The sequence below is a fragment of the Aricia agestis genome, chromosome Z (genome assembly GCF_905147365.1).
Source record: "Aricia agestis chromosome Z, ilAriAges1.1, whole genome shotgun sequence".
NCBI lineage: Eukaryota > Metazoa > Arthropoda > Insecta > Lepidoptera > Lycaenidae > Aricia > Aricia agestis.
In genome coordinates this window covers 21,706,252-21,726,894 of record NC_056428.1, presented here as the reverse complement: position 1 = coordinate 21,726,894, position 20,643 = coordinate 21,706,252, and the positions used below count along the sequence as shown (strand labels likewise).

Below are 20,643 nucleotides of genomic sequence, written 5' to 3'. Positions count from 1 at the left end.
TTTAAAAAGTTGTGATGTCAAAATTTTGACGTTTATACTTTTTAAATAGACTTTTTTGAGTAAAAAGGCATGATAACATCCAGGAAGACGTCAGAAACTCACCTCTCCCCATTTCAGGAGCCTGGCGAAATCGAGGGGGTTCCATGAGGTGACGTGTGCCGTGGTGGAGCCGCTGCCGTCTCCAACGTGGACGAAGCCCAGGATCTGTTCTGTGGGGTCTTCCATCAGCGTCTCATAGACCACGCAGTGCGCGCGACACATGTCCCAGCAGGTGAACTTGGTCGCGTTGAATTTACCTGGGGACAAGGAGAGAAAATTTATTAGTTTTTTATTTTATATTAGTACGAGAATTTAACTAAGGTTTCATTTTGCTCTATCTCTACGCCCGCGCCACTACAAACCCAATCAAAACAGTATCTTTAGGTAGGTATACCGTATTATAGCGCTAGCAAAATAACAAGGTATAGTCTGTCATGAAAGTGAAGAAATTAATTATTATTTTTAACAAAAAATTAAAACCGACTTCCAAGGTAAAAACAATAATAATATGAACTAAAAAGTATTAAATAACTCTTACTCTATAATAGTGCCTTTTTCAGAATTTGTCTAAATCTCAACTATTTCTGTACATACTACAGTCTTCATTATTTGAAGTCGGTACCAGCTAATTTTATCGTGAGTTCAGTCAATGTCAGAATATCTGAAGCTTTTGGGACTGGTACCGACTTCAAAGTCTTACCTTGGAAGTCGGTTTTAATTTTTTATTAAAAATAATAATTTCACTCTTTTTAGTTATCTACAAGATAAGGCTTTATGCGTAAATAACCACTACGAATGTTAACTATTCACATTATGTTACTGTAAGCAAAATTGTGGTAAATGCTTGCAGTTATCTTAGCGATGCTGCAATTTAAAAACTTTTATCTTTAAAGGTTCAGGAGTTCTGTTCAGTGCCTTTGGACCAAGAAACACCTTCGTATGAACTTTCTCTTATTCGTAACATATGTTTAAGTTACTAGAAACAATATTTTAACCACTATGAGTCTTTTGATAAATTTCAAGGATTTCCCTCGATTGCTCATAGATCCCATCATCAGCTCACCACTTTCGTAATTATTATACAAAATCAAGATTATATCCTATACAACACAAGAATTTTGAAAATCGGTCTACAAACAGCGAAATTATCATCAAAAACATCTGCTTTGATGCAAAATATCACGAAAAGCATCAATAATTGGGTCATAATGTGATGACCCATGGCATAATTATGAATTTGATGATAATGATCAAATAAATTGATGTATCGGCTTATGCTTTCAGTTGTTTAAACAACGCCGAAATCCCCGAACCTGTATCTATAAGGATTCAAAAGTTCTGTTGGGTACCTTCGGATCCAGGGTATAACCTGGTACGAAATCCTACTTTTTGGTAGCATTTACCTCGAATGCTTTAGAAAAAATTGAAATCACTATATGTTTCCATACAAATTTCAAAGAGTCCCCTAGATTCCTCCAGGATCCCATCATCGGATCACCACTTTTGTGAACATGGTACCAAATTCGATTTAAACCCTATACTATAAAAAAAAAAGATACATACAGCCGAACGTATAACCTCCTCCTTTTTGGAAGTCGGTAAAAAGTGGCAACATCGTAGTGTCATATCCCTTTCAAATTAATCCAAGAAAAAAGGGATGACACTACGATGTTACCACTTTTTAATTTCTTCACTTTCTTGACAGGCTATAAACACATGGCATCTGGATAAATCTTATATCTTTAAACGAGCAATTCTTGTATATATATATATATATATATATATATATATATATATATATATATATATATATATATATATATATATATATATATATATATATATATATATATATATATATATATGTCGTAGGGAAAAGAAGATATCAGGGATATCCCGAAATCCCTAGGGATATCACGAAATCGCGGTAGATACCGAATATTCTTGTTTCTTACGTCTTCTTACTAAACAAATCTAGTGATATGTCATTTCACTAAACTAAATCTAGTGAAATGTCAGAAAAGCGGATACCGCCGAATAAAAATCGAGCTACGCATTTCTCTCGCTCGCTCTAATACCCTATCACTATCTTATGGGGGCGACTAACCCTAAATTGACGATTTTATAATTCATTTTTATACTTGAAAATAAACCCCGAATTGTTTCATTTTGTAGACATAGATACTACATTATATTTCCGAGAATCAAACCTAGCAAAAACACGATATCTTAAAATTTTCTCGATCACAAAGATGCATATAATTTTCACGAATTTTTCATATATTGCCATAACCGTGCATTAAACTAAGTTAATATTTTAACACATTGTATAAAATTCTATCATTGAGGAACTGACCTAGCGGATTTTTTAAATGTTACATATTTATCGAGTTATTAGGAAAAAAATAATTTTCTTTTTATTTAAATGAATCCGCGTCGTCCTTTTTCACCTGGCATATGAAAGACGGGCATGAGTGTGAAGAGAGAAGAACGATTTTTTGCGTTAGTCGCCCTCTTAACGCGAATGGGGCATTATCAGCGTGAAGGGATCTTATTATCGGTATTGAGTTATTAATATCCCCATAATATACATTTAACAGGCTATCGAACCATGCAAGTAACATGCGCGTAAGTCTGGAAAATATTAAAAAATGTTGAAACTCGAGAGTCGTAAAAGGTGATATTTAGAAAATCGCATTCAAACTTAACGTACACGTAATAATTTAACGACTAAAATCACACGAGCCGCGCCAGCTCGAGCGACGCATTTGTTTCACTCCCACTAGTGCCCGTGTGGGTATTAGAGCGAGCGAGAGAAATGCGTAGCTCGATTTTTATCCGGCGGTATCCGCTTTTCTGACATTTCACTAGATTTAGTTTAGTGAGATGACATATCACTAGATTTGTTTAGTAAGAAGACGTAAGAAACAAGAATATTCGGTATCTACCGCGATTTCGTGATATCCCTAGGGATTTCGGGATATCCCTCATATCTTCTTTTCCCTGCGACATATATATATTCGGAATCGGCTCCAACGATTTTCATGAAATTTAGTATATAGGGGGTTTCGGGGGCGATAAACCGATCTAGCTAGGAATCATTTTTAGAAAATGTCATTTTATGCGTGTTTTATCGAATACCGAGCAAAGCTCAGTCAAATAGCTAGTAATTGATAAAGTGATGAAAAACAAACAATTGCAAGACCAAAAAATCGCAAGCAGTTTTCCCTACCAAAGGTTATAATATAATATACTGGGCACAATAGACTATCATTCTGTCTACTCTGTACTGGGTGTCAGGATTAACACCGTTATCCTTAAAACCATCAAATTACTATTATTAGTATTAATTATTGTACTAACGCTATCAAAAGTTTTTGTGTCCTCTTTCTATCTTTTTTTATATCTTTTTACCCTTGTAGCCATTGGGCTACAAGGGTAAATCTTATGATGCCTATTGAGGCATCATAAGATTTATACCTATAAGTAAATGTTTTTTTTTCTTTCGTAAACATCGGAAAAACCAGACAATAATTATTATTAAAACTTCTGTGGAATTCCCAATATAACTGTGATTAAACACGCATTATAAACATGCGAATAAAATGTTTCTATTGCGCAATAGCATAATATAATATTACGCATAGCGAAAACAAAAAAATTAAATAAGTACAATATTATACAGCATGTACCTACTAAATGTGAAAAAGTGCATTTTGAAGTTAATACTGTTATTCTGCTTGAACACTAGCGAAATCCTACAATAACTACACAAAAACTTAGCTGTAAATTGTTTGTGCTTGTCCTATCATTGACAAAATCTATAGTTTATTATTGTCGTCGTTTTTCCTCATCTTTATTTATATTCGAGTTAAACTATAAATAGACATGAAATTTTTCAAACGGCTATTAACAGCGACCACATGCTATAAACCTTAAGTTTGGAGACTTTGTGTAAGTATAAAAAGTTTTAGAAAAACATATTATGAATAGGAAGGTTTGTTTCATTTTTTAAATCGATTTTGATGAAGCTCAACATAATATTACACCGATATAGTTATCACTTATAGTCTTATAACATTCAGTTTACAGGTACAGTAGTGGCGGCCTTACTCATTGCGAAACCCCTTTCGAGGCCCCGGGCGGTTGCCCTGTTCGCCACCCCCTAGGGCCGCCACGGTACGGTATCATCTAGTGGAAAATATATTTAATTATTTACCCATGTTATATACGATGACACGACGTCCAGCATTGTCACGAACTGGAGACACAGCTATGTACCTGAAACAAAGTTAATACTGATTTAGCGGCTTCCTATTATATATTACACCATACGGCATACCTTTCTTTTAATATTTTTATTTTTTACTATAATATGATGCCCGCAACTAGGTTGCGCCAAAATTCGTTGCGCGGTAACTGTACATTTTTCCGGGTTATAAAGTATCCTATGTCCTTTCTTCGGGTTTGAGCTTGAAGAGGTAACGGACAGACAGACAGACAGACAGACAGACAGACAGACAGATAGGGAGATCGCAGACGACAGACTTTTTGTACGATCGAGTCACAAATTCAAAGTCAATTATAATATGATTAATTAATTAATTATAATTATTATAGTAGGTATATTATAGTATTAGTATAGTAATATACAGTGTGTAACAAAAACTAGTGATAATACTTTAGGGTGTGTACATGTTCCTTGTAGAGAGTTCACTCTGAAAGTAGCAGCTCTGAAAGACGAACATTTTTTTTCACTTTTGTATGAGCAAGGGCCCGAGCGTCACGAGTTTCCCCATACAAAAGTGAAAAAAAATTTTGGTCTTTCAGCGCTGCTACTTTCACAGTGAACCCTCTACAAGGAACACGTACACACCCTAAAGTATTATCACTTGTTTTTGTTACACCCTGTATAGTATGGATTTTTATTATATTATACAATTACTCTCTTATATTGTAACTATATATTGTTAAACTGTTTTATTAGGTAGATACTATAGAGTATGGAGTAGGTATAGACTATACGATGGCTACAACTTCGTTGCAAAATTCGCTTATCGTGTATGAACCGTACATTTTGTCGGGATCAATATTGTTGCTATGTGTTAATCTATACTGTCTATCTATGTCTAATCTATCTATGTTATTACCTGAAATAAGGTATTATTATTAACATACTGATTTTATAGCATTATTATTATCATACTATTTTTTAATAAAATGCTAAGGGCTTTTTGCCAAAGGACTTCTATTTAAACTGATGTAGACATGCCATACGCACCAAATGTTCCGCCGTTCCAATAGAGCTAATTCACACCATTGCAGTCAGTGTTCACTGGCACGCTGTACGCGACGGTCGTATGGGAGTGTGTATGGTTAGCAAATAAATTTTTAAAACAAACTTAGTTTTATTTTCAGATACTAAATGTAATCAAAGGGCAAAATGCTATCTTGTGTTATAAGATTTTGTAAAAAAATACACAAATAAATCTTCAGGGATTACCTTTTACAGGTAACTATCATAGTTGTTCACAATAGATGAATAATTTTTACCTGACTACAGCAAAGCAAGAAGTAAGAGTTATGTGTCTCACAGGTTATGTATGTATGGATGTATGTTACTACCCATTTGTAGCCAAACCAAAACGGCAAGAAAAAATTTAGAAACTTCTTAATTTTATAATAGTAGGGAATATAAATAATTAAAAAAATGATAAAAAAAATTAAAAATATATATTTTATTTAAATTATAGGGGTGTACCCAAATTGGCACAATGGCCACTTATGGGGTCGGCGTAGGTGGGTTTATGTGAAGCATTCCTACTCAATGCACATTATTTTGTCGATTTTTTTATGAGCTCTTGGACTTTTATTGTGTCGGACAACCTAATATTCACGGTTTGAAAGAACTTTTGACACGAAGTTTTTCGATTTTGGATGCTAGTGGGCGAGTAGGACGTTGACGAGATTATTTTAGGAGGTAAAATCTAGCTCTGCCTTGATGAAATAATAACTTGTCAATTGCACCTTCTTTATGCTGAACATGTAAAAGACACGTATTGGATAAGCTCATGTCAATCATGTGTGTGATTATATACTATGTGCTAACACTTCAACAATGAATGCCAATTCTATACAACAATATTGATTGGTCCATTTTGACTACATCATCCCTGTGGTTTTTTGTAGTAGTTGTTATAAAATTTTGCTATTTTTTAGTTTAGGGATAGGCTATGCGATGCTGAATAAGTCTTAGTATAAGGAGTACACTTCGTCAAGAAGTAACACTTAGCACTAATCAATTAGGCCAATCGTATGTACTGCTATTATATTAGCGGTAGTTTGAATCTTATTAGATCTAAGACAAGCTCAACTCGCTGCCTGCTGCAGGTTCATTATGCATGACCGCTATCCTCAGAATCCGAAAAAGTACCAACGTTATGAACTTCAGTTTCTCCTGAAAATTTAGCAAGGTTGATGAAATTTATCTATCATCAAAACCACTTTGTCAATAAATACACAGGATTCCAGTGAAATGATGGTCAATTTCTACTCCAATGCATCATCACTACCTTAGATAATCGTATTCAGCACTTCCTCAATCCCACGGTAGCTGTTAGTGACACTATAAAGTCGTTAGCGATTCACCATAATAATTAAAAAAAAAAATTCTTAGTGTACATGTAGCCAGTGTACCAAAATTGGTACAACAACGTTTCAGTTGCTATAAAATAGTAAAAAACGATTTGAAAAAAACTTGTTATAGCTTATCCAATACGTGTCTTTTACATGTTCAGCATAAAGAAGGTGCAATTGACAAGTTATTATTTCATCAAGGCAGAGCTAGATTTTACCTCTTATAATGATCTCGTCAACGTCCTACTCGCCCACTAGCATCCAAAATCGAAAAACTTCGTGTCAAAAGTACTTTCAAACCGTGAATATTAGGTTGTACGTCATAATAAAAGTCCAAGAGCTTAAAAAAATCGAAAAAATAATTTGCATTGAGTAGGAATGCTTCACATAAACCCACCTACGCCGACCCCATAAGTGGCCATTGTGCCAATTTGGGTACACCCCTATAATTTAAATAAAATATATCTTTTTTTTTAAATTATTTTTTTAATTATTTATATTCTTTACTATTATAAAATTAAGAAATTTCTAAATTTTTTCTTGCCGTTTTGGTTTGGCTACAAATGGGTTAATTTGCGTAAGCCAGTTAGAGTGCAGATTAACGCGGTATTCTGCAGATTATCTGGGTGAGTTAGTTAAAATGCAAAAAATTGATTATATTCTTACATTACTAGATAATCTGCAGAATATCTAGGTAATCTGAAGACTACTGACCATGGATACGGTAAATTGCATAAAACAGATTCTTGTTTGAATAAATGATATTATTTAGTTGTAGGTATAGGGATTATTGAATTTAATTTTTAGGACCTTAACAAAGGAATAAAATATTAAAATTTAAGTAACTAAAATATTACTGCACTGATAAAATGTAACAGATCAAATCAACTAGAAAAAAACCCAATAATAAACAATTAAAAACAGTCTAATGTTAGCCATACACGCAACAATCTACCGGAGAGGTCACCTGCAGGTATGCCTGCGCAAGTAAATCGGAATGTGTGTGGCAATAGACCTGTGCAGTTGCTTGGACCTGCGCATTTGACCGGCGCAAAATCGAGAATCAATTCTTTCGAATGACACCTGCGCAGGCATACCTGCAGGTGACCTCTCCGGTAGACCGTAGCGTGTGTGGTAGCCATAAGGTTAACATGCTTAAGTCAAATTTTTTAGGATATAGACGAAGGAAGAGTTTAGCTTAGAATTTAGATTGTGAAAGAGTGACGTTAATGTGTTTTATTTTAATTTCCTAAGATTGCTCTGGGTATTATTAACCATTAGATATTTATTATCATGCACAAGTGTAGGCCAGTGATACAAGTTCCAGAAACGTGCCTTTTGTGTTCCCTCCTAAACTCCATCGAAAGTTTTAGTAAAGCGACTACCATTTTACTGAATCGACTGATTTGAGTCCTTGACTGCATTGACTTTGACTTTGGCTAGACTTTGGACTTTACCAAATAGAAAATCGATGCTAAAAATTGTTACAAGAACATAGTTTTCCCGCCACTTATTTGACACTGGCCATGATTATATAGCCGAAGCGCCATAATAAGAAAAAAATAAACAAAGGATAAAATATTTAAAGGGACTAGGCTGTTATCAGGATAGGTCTTCATCGTAAAGTGCTGCTTCAGGAGTCAAGACAGTGGCGTGGGAAAACGGGCGAGGAGAATTCAGTACGAAAAGACACCACCTTATAATCTCTCTACTATAATTGTTATTGAGTTTCTACTAATAGAGATTATGAAACAACGACAATTAGTCGTAATAATTTCCAATTGAAACTATGGCGTCCGCTACACACTTGAATTGCGAGCGCCTTCAATACCGGTCACCGGAATCATGTCCGAACCATTTTCTCCTCCCCTTTTTTTTATCCACAGACAATAAATCATAGAACTTGATAGTTTTGCCATATTCGGCCAGTATCATTTTAATTGGCCGCCTATTCAGTGTTTAGCGTTACGTCAGAGCGATAACTCTATTTCGTTTGAAAATTACCAATTACAATATTAATCTACCAAAAATCATATTTGAAGTAAAATTATTTCCGCAGCGCCGTCATATTCAATATTAACTTCAATGTTGTTGTTGTTAATGTTACTCCACTGATAAAATATAACAGACCAAATCGTCGAACATAGGAACAGATGGGTGGAGTCCCAGCGAAGGAGCGTAACAAAAGTGTTTAGTTCACTATCTTCCGCAATTCAACGATGTACCATTCGTTACTATGCAAACTAACTAGGTAAAGTACAAAAATATGCTTTTTTGATTTAAATTTCACACTTTACCGGATGTTATCAGGAAATCTGCAGATTACCTAGTTAATTTGAACATTAACGTATTTCGCATTCTAACGGTAACATAATATTATATACCTATACAATGCATTCGACCACCCGCACCCTCCCGCTTCATACTGACCTCACCCGCGCACGCCCTTTGCAGGTACTATTAAATACCAGTTAATTGTAAGTTGTAGTTTAAGTTTAATTTATATTATTATAAAAAACAATAAACTTAATAACAAAAAAAAATCTTAATTTGTAATAGACTTTTTTGCAGTCAGTACTTGCGGGCGTTTTATCTTTCGGGGAGTTACGCTTGCGTTCGGTATGACCGAGTGTCATAGGCCTGCATCCTTGTCACTCTTGTTACAAATAATATTGGCATCTCGCACTTGACTACGTAGATATACTTTTAGTTTCTGTGTGTGAGTAATGTTTTGAGTGTATTGTCACAATAGACATAAGGACCAGTAGTTCGACTGCAAAGAGACGGACAGGTTTCAATATCTGTCAAATTCGTCGGGTTTCACTAGGATTATAAGCGGAATGTGCCTCGCGCTGGCTGATATAATTTATTTTTAAATATTTAAAATAAAGATTTCAAAATTGGATTCTGACAATTTTAATCGCTTGTGCCAAAACACAAACAACAATACGACCAAAGAGGAACACGTCCAGCGAATATGTCATATTTTTAAATTCGTAGGTAACAAGTTAACAACCCTTGCGACGATTTTCGTCATAATACGTCAAAATTAAAAATTTCAACATCAGTTCTATGTCGGCATACTCTATCATTCTGTCTACTCTGGTATTGTTTTAGGATTGCTTTTCAAATGACATTTCTTAGAGTACACCACTTCTACTTCAGTTTAAATAGAATTCTTTGCTTTTTGCGGACAATCGCTAGTAGGGATGCGGTTAGTTAGTCGTGCCCGTAAATATGACTAAGCGTGGAGTGGAGCACCATGGGGTTTCAGTGGGTAGATTCTAGATCCGCGGGGAGTCCCACATACCCCGGCCGATGTCCCCAATCCGCCGGGGGTGCGCAAACCATTTCCCCAAAAAAAGGGTCAGATCCAAAAATTATTTTATTCCTAATGAGAACAATATTCTTTGTCACACTAAAACTGCGTATATTATTCTGCTTAGGTATTTGATTTCTGCGAATGGCCTTCGGGAAGTTTTTTACAGCTCAACGATGTTAATATATTTGACGGTTATAAAATAAGCATATTTATAACATAATTGTTTTTATGGCACAAACATGATTAACTTTGGTATTTAATCGGTATATGTTCATAGCTTGTTTGTTCGTAAAACGTGACTGCTTGAGCTAAGTAATTTTTTAATCCTTTTTATTAAAACACAGGCTAAAGTCTAAGCAGCTACACCGCCTTTTACATAAAATTGATAGATGATCCCGAGGTGTAGTCGCCAAACCCTTTGTTTGGGCGGACTCATATAATTCGAATTTAAGTTACATATTCAAGTTGTTCCTCTTGTAGTCACTAAGCGGGCCCCTAGACGATCATCACACAATGAACAACTTTGACAATGAAAGGCGGGCGCGTTCAATATTAACCCTAGCCTTACGGTCAATAATGCACAATGCTTGATATAAGATATTGCACAATAAAATTGATCATCTAGGGGCCCGCTTAGAAAAGAATTTTCAGGCGTAGCCGCTTAAAATGTATTTTTTTTTCTTTAATTATTGTCAATCAAAACTTGTCCTTACTTCATTGAGTTTTTCCAAATAATGCTTAGAATAAACCTACGTGTCAGTGACGGAGCGTCAAGTTGCGTCAAGTTGTCAAATGTGTGTTTTGTTACAAATCAAATGTCAAATGTGTGTTTTGTAACAAAACACACATTTGACAACTTGACGCAACTTGACGCTTAAGCCTCAGCTTAAAAAGAAGACCACGGTTTTTTGGGAGAATGTGAAAGAGTGATGTTGTGTTTTTATATTATTTTCCTAAAATTGTGTTATCTGGGTTTTTAATGTGTAATATTGGTAGGATATTAACCATTAAATATTCGTTATCGTGCACAAGTGTTGGAAAGTGATGTAGTAACCAGAAACGTGCTCTTTTGTGTTCCCTCCAAAACTCCATCAAAAGTTTCAGTAAAGCGTCCTACCACTTTACTGAATCGACCGACTTGACTTCTTGACTGTATTGACTTTATACTTAGACTTTGACTAGACTTTGGACCTGACTGACCTGACGATAATATATAAAAAAATTGTATTAAAGAATATTGTTTTCCCGCCATAATATTATACTCGACACTGGCCATGGTTATAGCCGAAGTGCCATTAAAAAAAAAAAAAAAAAAAAAAAAGAAGACCACAAAATCTCAAAGTCAAAACGTTTAACGTCTAGACGTTTTGGAATATCTATTATCATACGTATAAAATTATCTACAAAGTGGAAAATCCGGTTTCGAATACATAACAACATTAAAATTGTTACGTGTTGATTTATCGCTGTTTTGGCACTGAACTTCTTCGAGGTTCACAAACCGAAACGAAGTCTTAGGCTTTGTGTAGGCTTTATTCGACCAAGGTAGATATTTGAGATTAATGGCCGCACTCAGGTTTATGTAATAATTAAACTTTAAGTTTATGAAGATTTTTAATATTAACTGCATACTTACATTTTCTGTCAAACTCTTCATAATACAATTAAAATTTAGTATTATTAAGTATCTATTTAAATGATCCGTAGGAGTTTTCAACGCAGATTATCAGGACTCTATACAACTTGGCTAGTTGTACTTAATAAAATAATATCCTGAACCAGTGGCGGATTTACCAATAGGCTAAGACGTAGGCTGGAGCCTAGGGCAACAGATTTAGAGGGGCGGCAAATTTAGCCCTACTTTTTTATCTTACAGAAATAAAAAATACCACCAAAAACATTTCTTGTAAAATATTGCCGAGACGACCACATAAGGTTTACGGTTTACCCTGTAAAAAAGATATGAGATCTCATGTAGAGCCAAGCTTCTGAATCAGGCACGACCTAACTCTACAGTCTACAGCCCCCCTAGACAAGTGGCAAAACGCTAACGCTAACGCTAGCGCTAACGCTACAAAAGTATGCGATTTGACATAAGTCATCGCTTCGCTAGCGAATACTAATGTCAAATCCATACATTTTCTAGCGTTAGCGTTAGCGCTAGCGTTAGCGTTTTGCCACTTGTCTACGGGGGCTGATCCTAATTAAACAAATTCTACATACCAGTAGATAATATATTATGTATGGCTTCATCGTTTCGCTACCGCACAGGATGAAACCTTGTGTGGTCGTCTCAGCAAAAAAATTCAAAAAATGTTTTTGGTGGAATATTATGATTGTGAACTAAACTAACGTTGAATTTCTAAGGTCAGTTTTAGGGGCGGCAAAAATTGAATAGCCTACAGGCGGCAAATTTGTAAATCCGCCACTGTCCTGAACTGAACCTGTACAAACAGGCGGTCTTACCGCTGAAAGCGGTTTCTTTCAGACAACCTTAAAATAATATAAAACAAAACAATCTAATACTTAATGCTAAAAATACTACAAACGTCTTACTATAAGATATTATATAATATTCATAGTAAAGATACAAAAAATTATAATAAACTACACAAACTTTACATCAATACTTAAATGACGCCGGATTGCAATCCCTACTCATTTCATAGTTTGATTTGATGGTCCTAAAATATACATTGTTCTATTTATAGAACAATGTTACTCTTAAATTATATAACTACCAATATACAAAAAATCTGCTCGTTAGGGTTCCGTTTTAGGGTACCATAGTCAACCAAGTTTTGTTGATTACACAACCCTAAAACGGAACCCTAACCAGCTTGTTTTTTTATATATTGGTAGGCCTCCCTGACTATTATGTGAAAACTGGAATGGTCCGGACAGAGACTAGAATATATTCGGATGACATTAAAGCTCTTTCATAAGCCACCATAATGTTACATAAGTTTCAAGGACACCCAAACTTTCGTGAGTTAATTAAAGACGTGAGTGGAAGAAACAAACTGTAAGTAACGTTTTTTTGCATAAATGGAGGTTTAGGGACCAGAAAAATGAATTGAAATAAATAAAAAAAAACTGCGGATTTATTGTGTAGCCAAATATATTAGCTAGGCAATGAAGTAGAAAATTTACAAGGTTTGTTCAAATTATAAGAGAAAAAATTAGTATTTGTTCGTAAATCGTATGTTACGAAATGTTAGTTATTGTGTTCTTCCACTCACGTCTACAATTATAAGTGTATTAATGTAATGTTATTCCGTAATGCAGCATTTTGAAACAAAAGTAGGCCTAGTCACTATAGTGTGTTAGGTTCAAGGTAACGATGCTTTATGTAACCGAGAAAACGATGTACGTGTTAGTGCGTGTATTTTAAAACTCACATTATTTTTAAATACCTTTACCGCTTGATAGCTTATAAAGTAGCTAGAGCTAAGTGGGCCCCTAGGCAATCAATTTTATTGTGTAATATCATTGAACAATATTATTGAACAATTTATTTAACAATAAGAGTTAAAGGCGGCGTTCAATATCAATCCTGGGCCGTCCATAATATTGCACATACATTTCTCAATAAAGCTGGTCGTCTAGGGGCTCGCTAAGACAATATCTTCTTTATAGCTTTTTTATAGAATCGCCGAGCAACATGTATGGAATTGACTTATGCGTTCGATAATAATCGACATTCGACTCATGTCATGTTAATTTCATAAATTTTGATTGGCGATTTTATAAAGAAAATATGTTGGCCACGGGCTCTAATACTTGTACTAATTAATAGTCGCTCGCTGATCGCTCTTTATCCAACTTTTATCACTTTTTAATCCTTTTTGCAAAAGGGACATGTGCAGAAAACTTAATTCAGAGGTATAAATTGCCGAAGGTTTGGCTGACCCTGGATCTTGGACCAATAACTAAACTAGCAGAAATGGAGTCATATATACTTCTCATAATGTATTTAATTTCTAGAAATCGAGTCCAGTATAATAATAATTACATACCCATTGCTGATGATTTCTTTAAGTTTGGGCTCCTCGCAGTCCAGGTTTGAGAAGCACTCAGGATAGTACTTCCTCAAGTTGAGGTATTTAAGTAGCGTCTGCTGGGCCATGGGAATACTGTACTTTTTGTGGCGAAGAAAACGGAGGAGGAAGTTCTCATCTGCGAAAAAATACACTACGAAGTAAGTTACAACTCTATATGAAACTAGAAGACGCAAAAATCGTTTATCGCGCGGAAACAGTATGTACATTTTTCCGGGATAAAAAGTATCCTATGTCTTTTCCCTAGACTCAAAGTATGTCCATGTCAAATTTCAGAAAAACCGGTTCAGCGGTTGGGCGTAAAGAGGTAACGGACAGACATATACACTTTCGCATTTATAATGTTAATGTGGAAGTATGGACTAGTAAAAATTTGTGTTAAATTTTGTGAAAAATTTCTTTGAGCACTATGCTTTCGTGACCAGTGGTATAAAGCTTATTAAGTCTCGTTTGTGTCACTATCATGGAGAAAAATGTTGTTTCCAAGTATGCCTGACAAGAAAGAAGTTCTCTAGCTAGTCTGTTGGTTATAAGTCTTTGTATATTGCCATATTCTCCTACATTTGAGGAAGAAAAATACACTGAGAACACTTGGATATAAAATCCAATAATAATGTAATGTAGCGGCCGTACCTACTCAGAGACATTTAATTATAATAATTAAACTTCAGAGCATCACAGATAATGTATGGGTCTTATGTCAAAATCTCCATTTACAATTAAGTAATTAATATTCGTCTCTGAGTGCAACAGTATAGCATGTCAAGAAAGTGAAGAAATTAAAAAGTGGCAGCATCGTAGTGTCATCTATTTTAAATCAATCAAAAAAAGGGATGACACTACTATAATTCTGTCTACTCTGACACTACGATGATGCCATTTTCACTTTACGAGTATTGACAGACTATAAAAGTAGGCGTTGAGGCTGATGATGACAGTTATATTATTGCCCCCCACACCGGTTTCGGTGACGGTGGCCGGTTTCATTGAAACCAGGCCAGGTACGCAGGAGTAATTTTATAGTGCCCAAGTGTGTGCGCAGTACACAAGAGCACTCTCTATTCATTTACTCTTATAACCCAGTGGGAAACGGAAGACCGACACGACTGGCGAGAGATCAGGCGCAGGACCGTTTTTTTACATACCCATACGTGATACGACGCATGGATCATCTTACTTGTCAGACAATCAGGTGATCAGCCTGCATTGTCCATCCTAACCAAACTTGGAAATAACATGTTTCCAACGCGGGAATCGAACCCACGATCTCCGAGTCACGACTCAAGAGCCACGCTCTTAACCACTGGACCACGGATGCGTTATATAACATAGTGATTCGTGGTCGACCTCGGCGCAGTCGCAACAGGATTCTTAGATCCTATCTCACATTTTTACTGCGCATGACCAAATGCCGATTCTGCAACTTTGCCGAATTACATAAACTATAAAGTTTAATTTTAGAATTAATCGTTGAATAAAAGTTATTGAAACTCCCAAGACTCATGGATCATTTAGACATAACATTTAAGGATTATTTTGAATAAACAGTAAGAACAACATAACGCTTTAAACATTTTTATTATTTTAGCTTTTTAACTGTAAGCATAATCAAAATCAGTTTTTGTACTTTCGTCAAAGTTATGAACGGTATATCACAAGAAAGGAAAGATGGTGTAGTAAATTGGCACAATTCGGACCGTAACGCGACGAGTAGCGCGTATTTCTAAATTAGCATTGAATTGACAGACATCAATTGCGTGAAACGTTGCAAACGTATGTCAATTCAATACTAATTAAGAAATGTATCTACTCGCCGCGTTGCGGTCTGAATTGACCCTTAACCCATCAATCCCCAAGCGGCGGCTGCCGCTAGGGGATGGGTGCCCATAATATAACTTTTGCTGCCGCATAACAATAGGGAATATGCAAAAAAAATAATTTCATCTCAAATATATTTCTCTGTAATCTTTAACATCCTCACATTATAATTAATGGAGGGAATTTCAAACTTACTAAACGCGTCACCATTGGTCGAAACGAAATGTGACGTCAGATGTTACATATCGGCGTCGATATTCATACTGTGGTTATAGTATTTGTTAGAAAAATAGTTTAAAACTGGTGATTTCTAGTATATCTATATTTATAGTGAATCTATATGAGTAAATTAGGTTTTATAAATGAGTATATTAGGTTCTATCAAAGCACGTCTTGATCGGACTATCTACCGAAAATAGATGAATTTATGATGTTAGAATATTTTGCATCAAATCTTGATTTTACGATTTTATTTAATTAGACTAGCTGACCCAGCGAACATTGTTTTGCCATATAAATTATTTCTAGTATAAATTTAGAAAGTGGATAAAAACCTATTCTCAGGCCTAACGAATGTATAAGTACTTATTTATACAAAATTTAATCAAAATCGGTTTAGCCGTTTTGGAGGAATTCGCGCACAAACAGTGACACGAGAATTTTTATATATTAGATATTCCAATTAACATGAACAATTTACGTTGAGTACCTACGTAAGTAGCTACTTGTTTGTTTCAGATCTTCTATTGCAAAATTTACTTTTGACTAAATCGCATGAAGACGTATATAACAGTAACATAAGTATGCTATATACATAGCATACTTACGTTGAAATGATCATCACAATACTCAATAGTAATAAACACGAAATGGAGATACATTATCGCTTTTCATCATCTTACACCATGGTTCTCGTATTTTTACATCGTTTGGAATACGAAAAATACTTTGTCAGTATCACACAATACTTGTAAGAAGGTTTTTTACCCTCTTCCATGATCTCAATAGTAAATAAACCCGAAAATCAGTAAGAAGTAACTGAATCACTAAAGAAAACAAACACGGGACATAACATCTGACGTCATCAACATGGCGCGCTAATTGCCGGCGTTTGAACGGTACAAATTTAATCAATGTTTTAAATTTCAATTTAAATAATAATTTGAATATTTTGAAGCCTATTTATGTTTTATTCTCATTTATAAAGATATAAAGGACTAATTAAAGTCATTAAAAATAAAAAAAACCGGCCAAGTGCGAGTCGGACTCGCGCACCGAGGGTTCCGTACAAACCTGCAAGGTTTACAAAGTTCGTTCATTACGACAATCGAGTCATAACTATGGTATTTTTATTGCAAAATGAAATTCATAACAAAATTTAAGGTTTTCGGAATTTTTCCTTTATGTGTGCTATAAAACGTTGCTTCATGCCAAATTTCAAGATTCTAGGTCGACTGGAAGTACCCTTTAGGTTTTGATTCCCTTGCGAGTACTTGCGAGTTTCAAAATATGCAGCTTAAATTGCTGTTTCTTTTGATTGCGTTGACATAGAAGTTTGATTTTGTTACAGCTTAAAGGTATTATAGACCTGAGTATTTGGTATGAATTTCAATTTAATACCTCTACGCGTTTATGAGGAAATGGGTAGTAAGTTTAAAATTATTAAAAAAAAATATATTATGTGATGTAACTAAAAATTTATGGTTTTCGTAATTTTTCCTTTATCTATGCTATAAGACGTTGCTTCGTACCAAATTTCAAGATTCTGAGTTCACGGGAAGCACCCTGTAGGTTTTGATTCCCTTGCAAGTGTCGAAAATTTGCGGCATAAACGGCTGTATCTTTTGATTGCGTTGGCTTAGAAGTTTGATTTTTTCACAGCTTCAAGGGACAGTAGACCTGAGTAATTGATATAAATTTCAGCTTCATACCTCCACGCGTTCCTGAGAAAAAGGGTCTTGACAGACGGACGGACGGACAGACGGACAACAAAGTGATCCTATAAGGGTTCCGTTTTTTCCTTTTGAGGTACGGAACCCTAAAAATCATGCATATTCCCTATTGAAAATCTATTGTGTCTGCGATACCCACGATGGAGGTGTCAATAGACATGAACTTACCTTGTCTCACGTTACGTATATCGTTATTCTTCTGTATCCACTCCCTCATGATGTTCAGAGCCTGCTCCTTCGTGCTGGGTGTCTCTCGCAACTCCTTCTCCGCGACGGTCGCTATATTCTTCAAATCCCTGCAGAAGTGCTTCTGATATTTCTCATTGTTTGAGTTCCAATTGTTGGTGCTCATAGTAATAAGCACGTTTGCTGTCGTGTTAAACATTTTGACTGTAACAAAGGAATACATGAATTAAATAAGATAAAATAGATTTATAACTTAATAAACAATCAAATGTTTACAGAACGTCCTACTTTTTGCCTACCACTTGTTCGGGAAGTAACCCGGCGAGCAGAAACGGCGTAAAAAAATTCCCAAAAAAAAAAAGGAAAATTGTCCTTTGAAGAAGTAAATAATTGAAGATTGAATTAGAAATATTAAAGTATAAACAAAACACTATACAATATTTGAAGTGAACTATGGTTAGTTCATATGGTTCATTATGAAAAATTTTAAGACTTTTGTTGAACATTTTGAATTGCCAAAAAAAATTATCAACAATATATTTTGAAATAACATTTAAATGGACTCGTATTAAAATTTAGATTCATCAGAATAAGCAGTAGCGGCGTTAGAGGGGGGGGGGGGGGGGGTGACGTTGGGAGTCAGCTCAGGGTGCTGGATAGAAAGGGACGCCGAACGCAATCAAAAGGGGCGCCGCAAGCTACAGCGTATTAATGATTACTTGTGAAAAAAAAAATGTTATCATCTAGAACGTTTATATAATATAATCTTAGACATATTTTTAATCTTATGCGGAAAAAACAAGCTGTATGCTAACTGGTATTACAGGATATACGTGCGCGAGATAGGCACTAGATAATAATATTTATATGTTTAAGTAGGCTGAAATTAAATTAATAATGTCATACCGCAAAAAAATAAACATAATATGTAAATGTATACGCAAAGGATATTATACGAAACCAGCATTTAAAATCTAATCTAAAATCTAAAGTAAATAATGTTTTAGTACATACTGCTGAATTGAATAGAAACAGCGCCGAAGTGAATACGGCAATTGAAAATAAATTAATGCTGATTATAACAAATGTATTAATAAATATCTTAAATACCGCAAAATAAACTATACCTTTCTTCATAGAAATACTATATTAAATTGCAAGTTGCAACAATCCGTAATGCTTTCTTTATGTTTGCGTTAATTTGTTAAATTTTCTTATGAGTTATTCAGTGTAGTATAATTTTATTGCAGGGATCCTTCAACACCAGTATTCGGAATGGAATTTACTACGGCCGTAAACATAATGAGCTCTTCACACTTTACTGCCTACAGACTCATTACAATATTTGCACAAACATTTGTCGACGTATAGATGCATTTACAAATTTGTATGGATTTGACAGACTTCAATTGCGTGAGGCGTCATGGAAGTCTGTCAATTTAGAAATCCATCTACGCGTCGCGGTCTGAATTGACCCTAAAGGTGACTTTCCGATCTTTGCCGCGAGCGACCGCGACCAACAAAAATTCCAGTAAAATGCCATTTTATGACACAGGATATTTTTTTTTTATGAAAAAGGGGGCAAACGAGCAAACGGGTCACCTGATGGAAAGCAACTTCCGTCGCCCCTGGACACTTGCAGCATCAGAAGAGCTGCAGGTGCGTTGCCGGCCTTTTAATAGGGAATAGGATAATTATAGGGGAGAGTAGGGATGGGAAAGGAAGGGAAAAGGGGAGGATAGGGAAGGGTATTGGGCCTCCGGTAAACTCACTCACTCGGCGAAACACAGCGCAAGCGCTGTTTCACGCCGGTTTTCTGTGAGAACGTGGTATTTCTCCGGTCGAGCCGGCCCATTCGTGCCGAAGCATGGCTCTCCCACGTATAAATATATACTATATATGTTTCATTTTACTCTTCGCAGTGGCGTAGAGTAAAATGAAACTAAATAAAAACGATAGTGTAGCTACGCCACAAGCGGCAGCGGCAGCATGGGTCGCCACACACAATATGTCAGTAGAAAATGATACCTTTTTTTTATGAAATAAGGGGGCAAACGAGCAAACGGGTCACCTGATGGAAAGCAACTTCCGTCGCCCATGGACACTCGCAGCATCAGAAGAGCTGCAGGTGCGTTGCCGGCCTTTTAAGAGGGAATAGGGTAATAGGGGAGGGTAGGGATGGGAAGGGAAGGGAATAGGGGAGGGTACGGAAGGGAATAGGGTAGGGGATTGGGCCTCCGGTAAACTCACTCACTCGGCGAAACACAGCGTAAGCGCTGTTTCACGCCGGTTTTCTGCGAGAACGTGGTATTTCTCCGGTCGAGCCGGCCCATTCGTGCCGAAGCATGGCTCTCCCACGTATAGTCTATGTCATAAAGTGGCATTTTATTTTATTTTATTTTATGTCGGTCGCGGCTAGTTGCGTAAAAGATCGGAAAGTTACTTTAAGAGACACATTTCTATTGTTTGCTTTTTAACCGACTTCCAAAAAGGAGGAGGTTATATTATGTTCAGCTGTGGTTTTTTGTCTTATTTACAAGCCAGAGAAAAAGGATGGTTATCTACAGGTGCCCTAAATGCTGCTCACAACTTCGGCTGCGCTGGAAATCGTTTATGTAGATAACCGTAC

At 35.7% G+C, this 20,643-nt stretch overlaps 1 protein-coding gene across 1 annotated transcript in view; it reads right to left on the bottom strand.

Annotated features, from left to right (window-relative positions):
- Nucleotides 1-20,643, bottom strand: part of LOC121738612 (retinaldehyde-binding protein 1) — a 52,509-nt gene that overhangs the window by 3,326 nt on the left and 28,540 nt on the right. The window contains exons 2-5 of the mRNA XM_042130784.1: nucleotides 17,997-18,218; nucleotides 14,017-14,176; nucleotides 4,259-4,320; nucleotides 103-296 (exon numbers count right to left, since the gene is read on the bottom strand). Of these exons, the coding sequence (XP_041986718.1) occupies nucleotides 103-296; nucleotides 4,259-4,320; nucleotides 14,017-14,176; nucleotides 17,997-18,213 (633 nt within the window). The 5' untranslated portion in view covers nucleotides 18,214-18,218. The remainder of the gene's footprint in view (nucleotides 1-102; nucleotides 297-4,258; nucleotides 4,321-14,016; nucleotides 14,177-17,996; nucleotides 18,219-20,643) is intronic.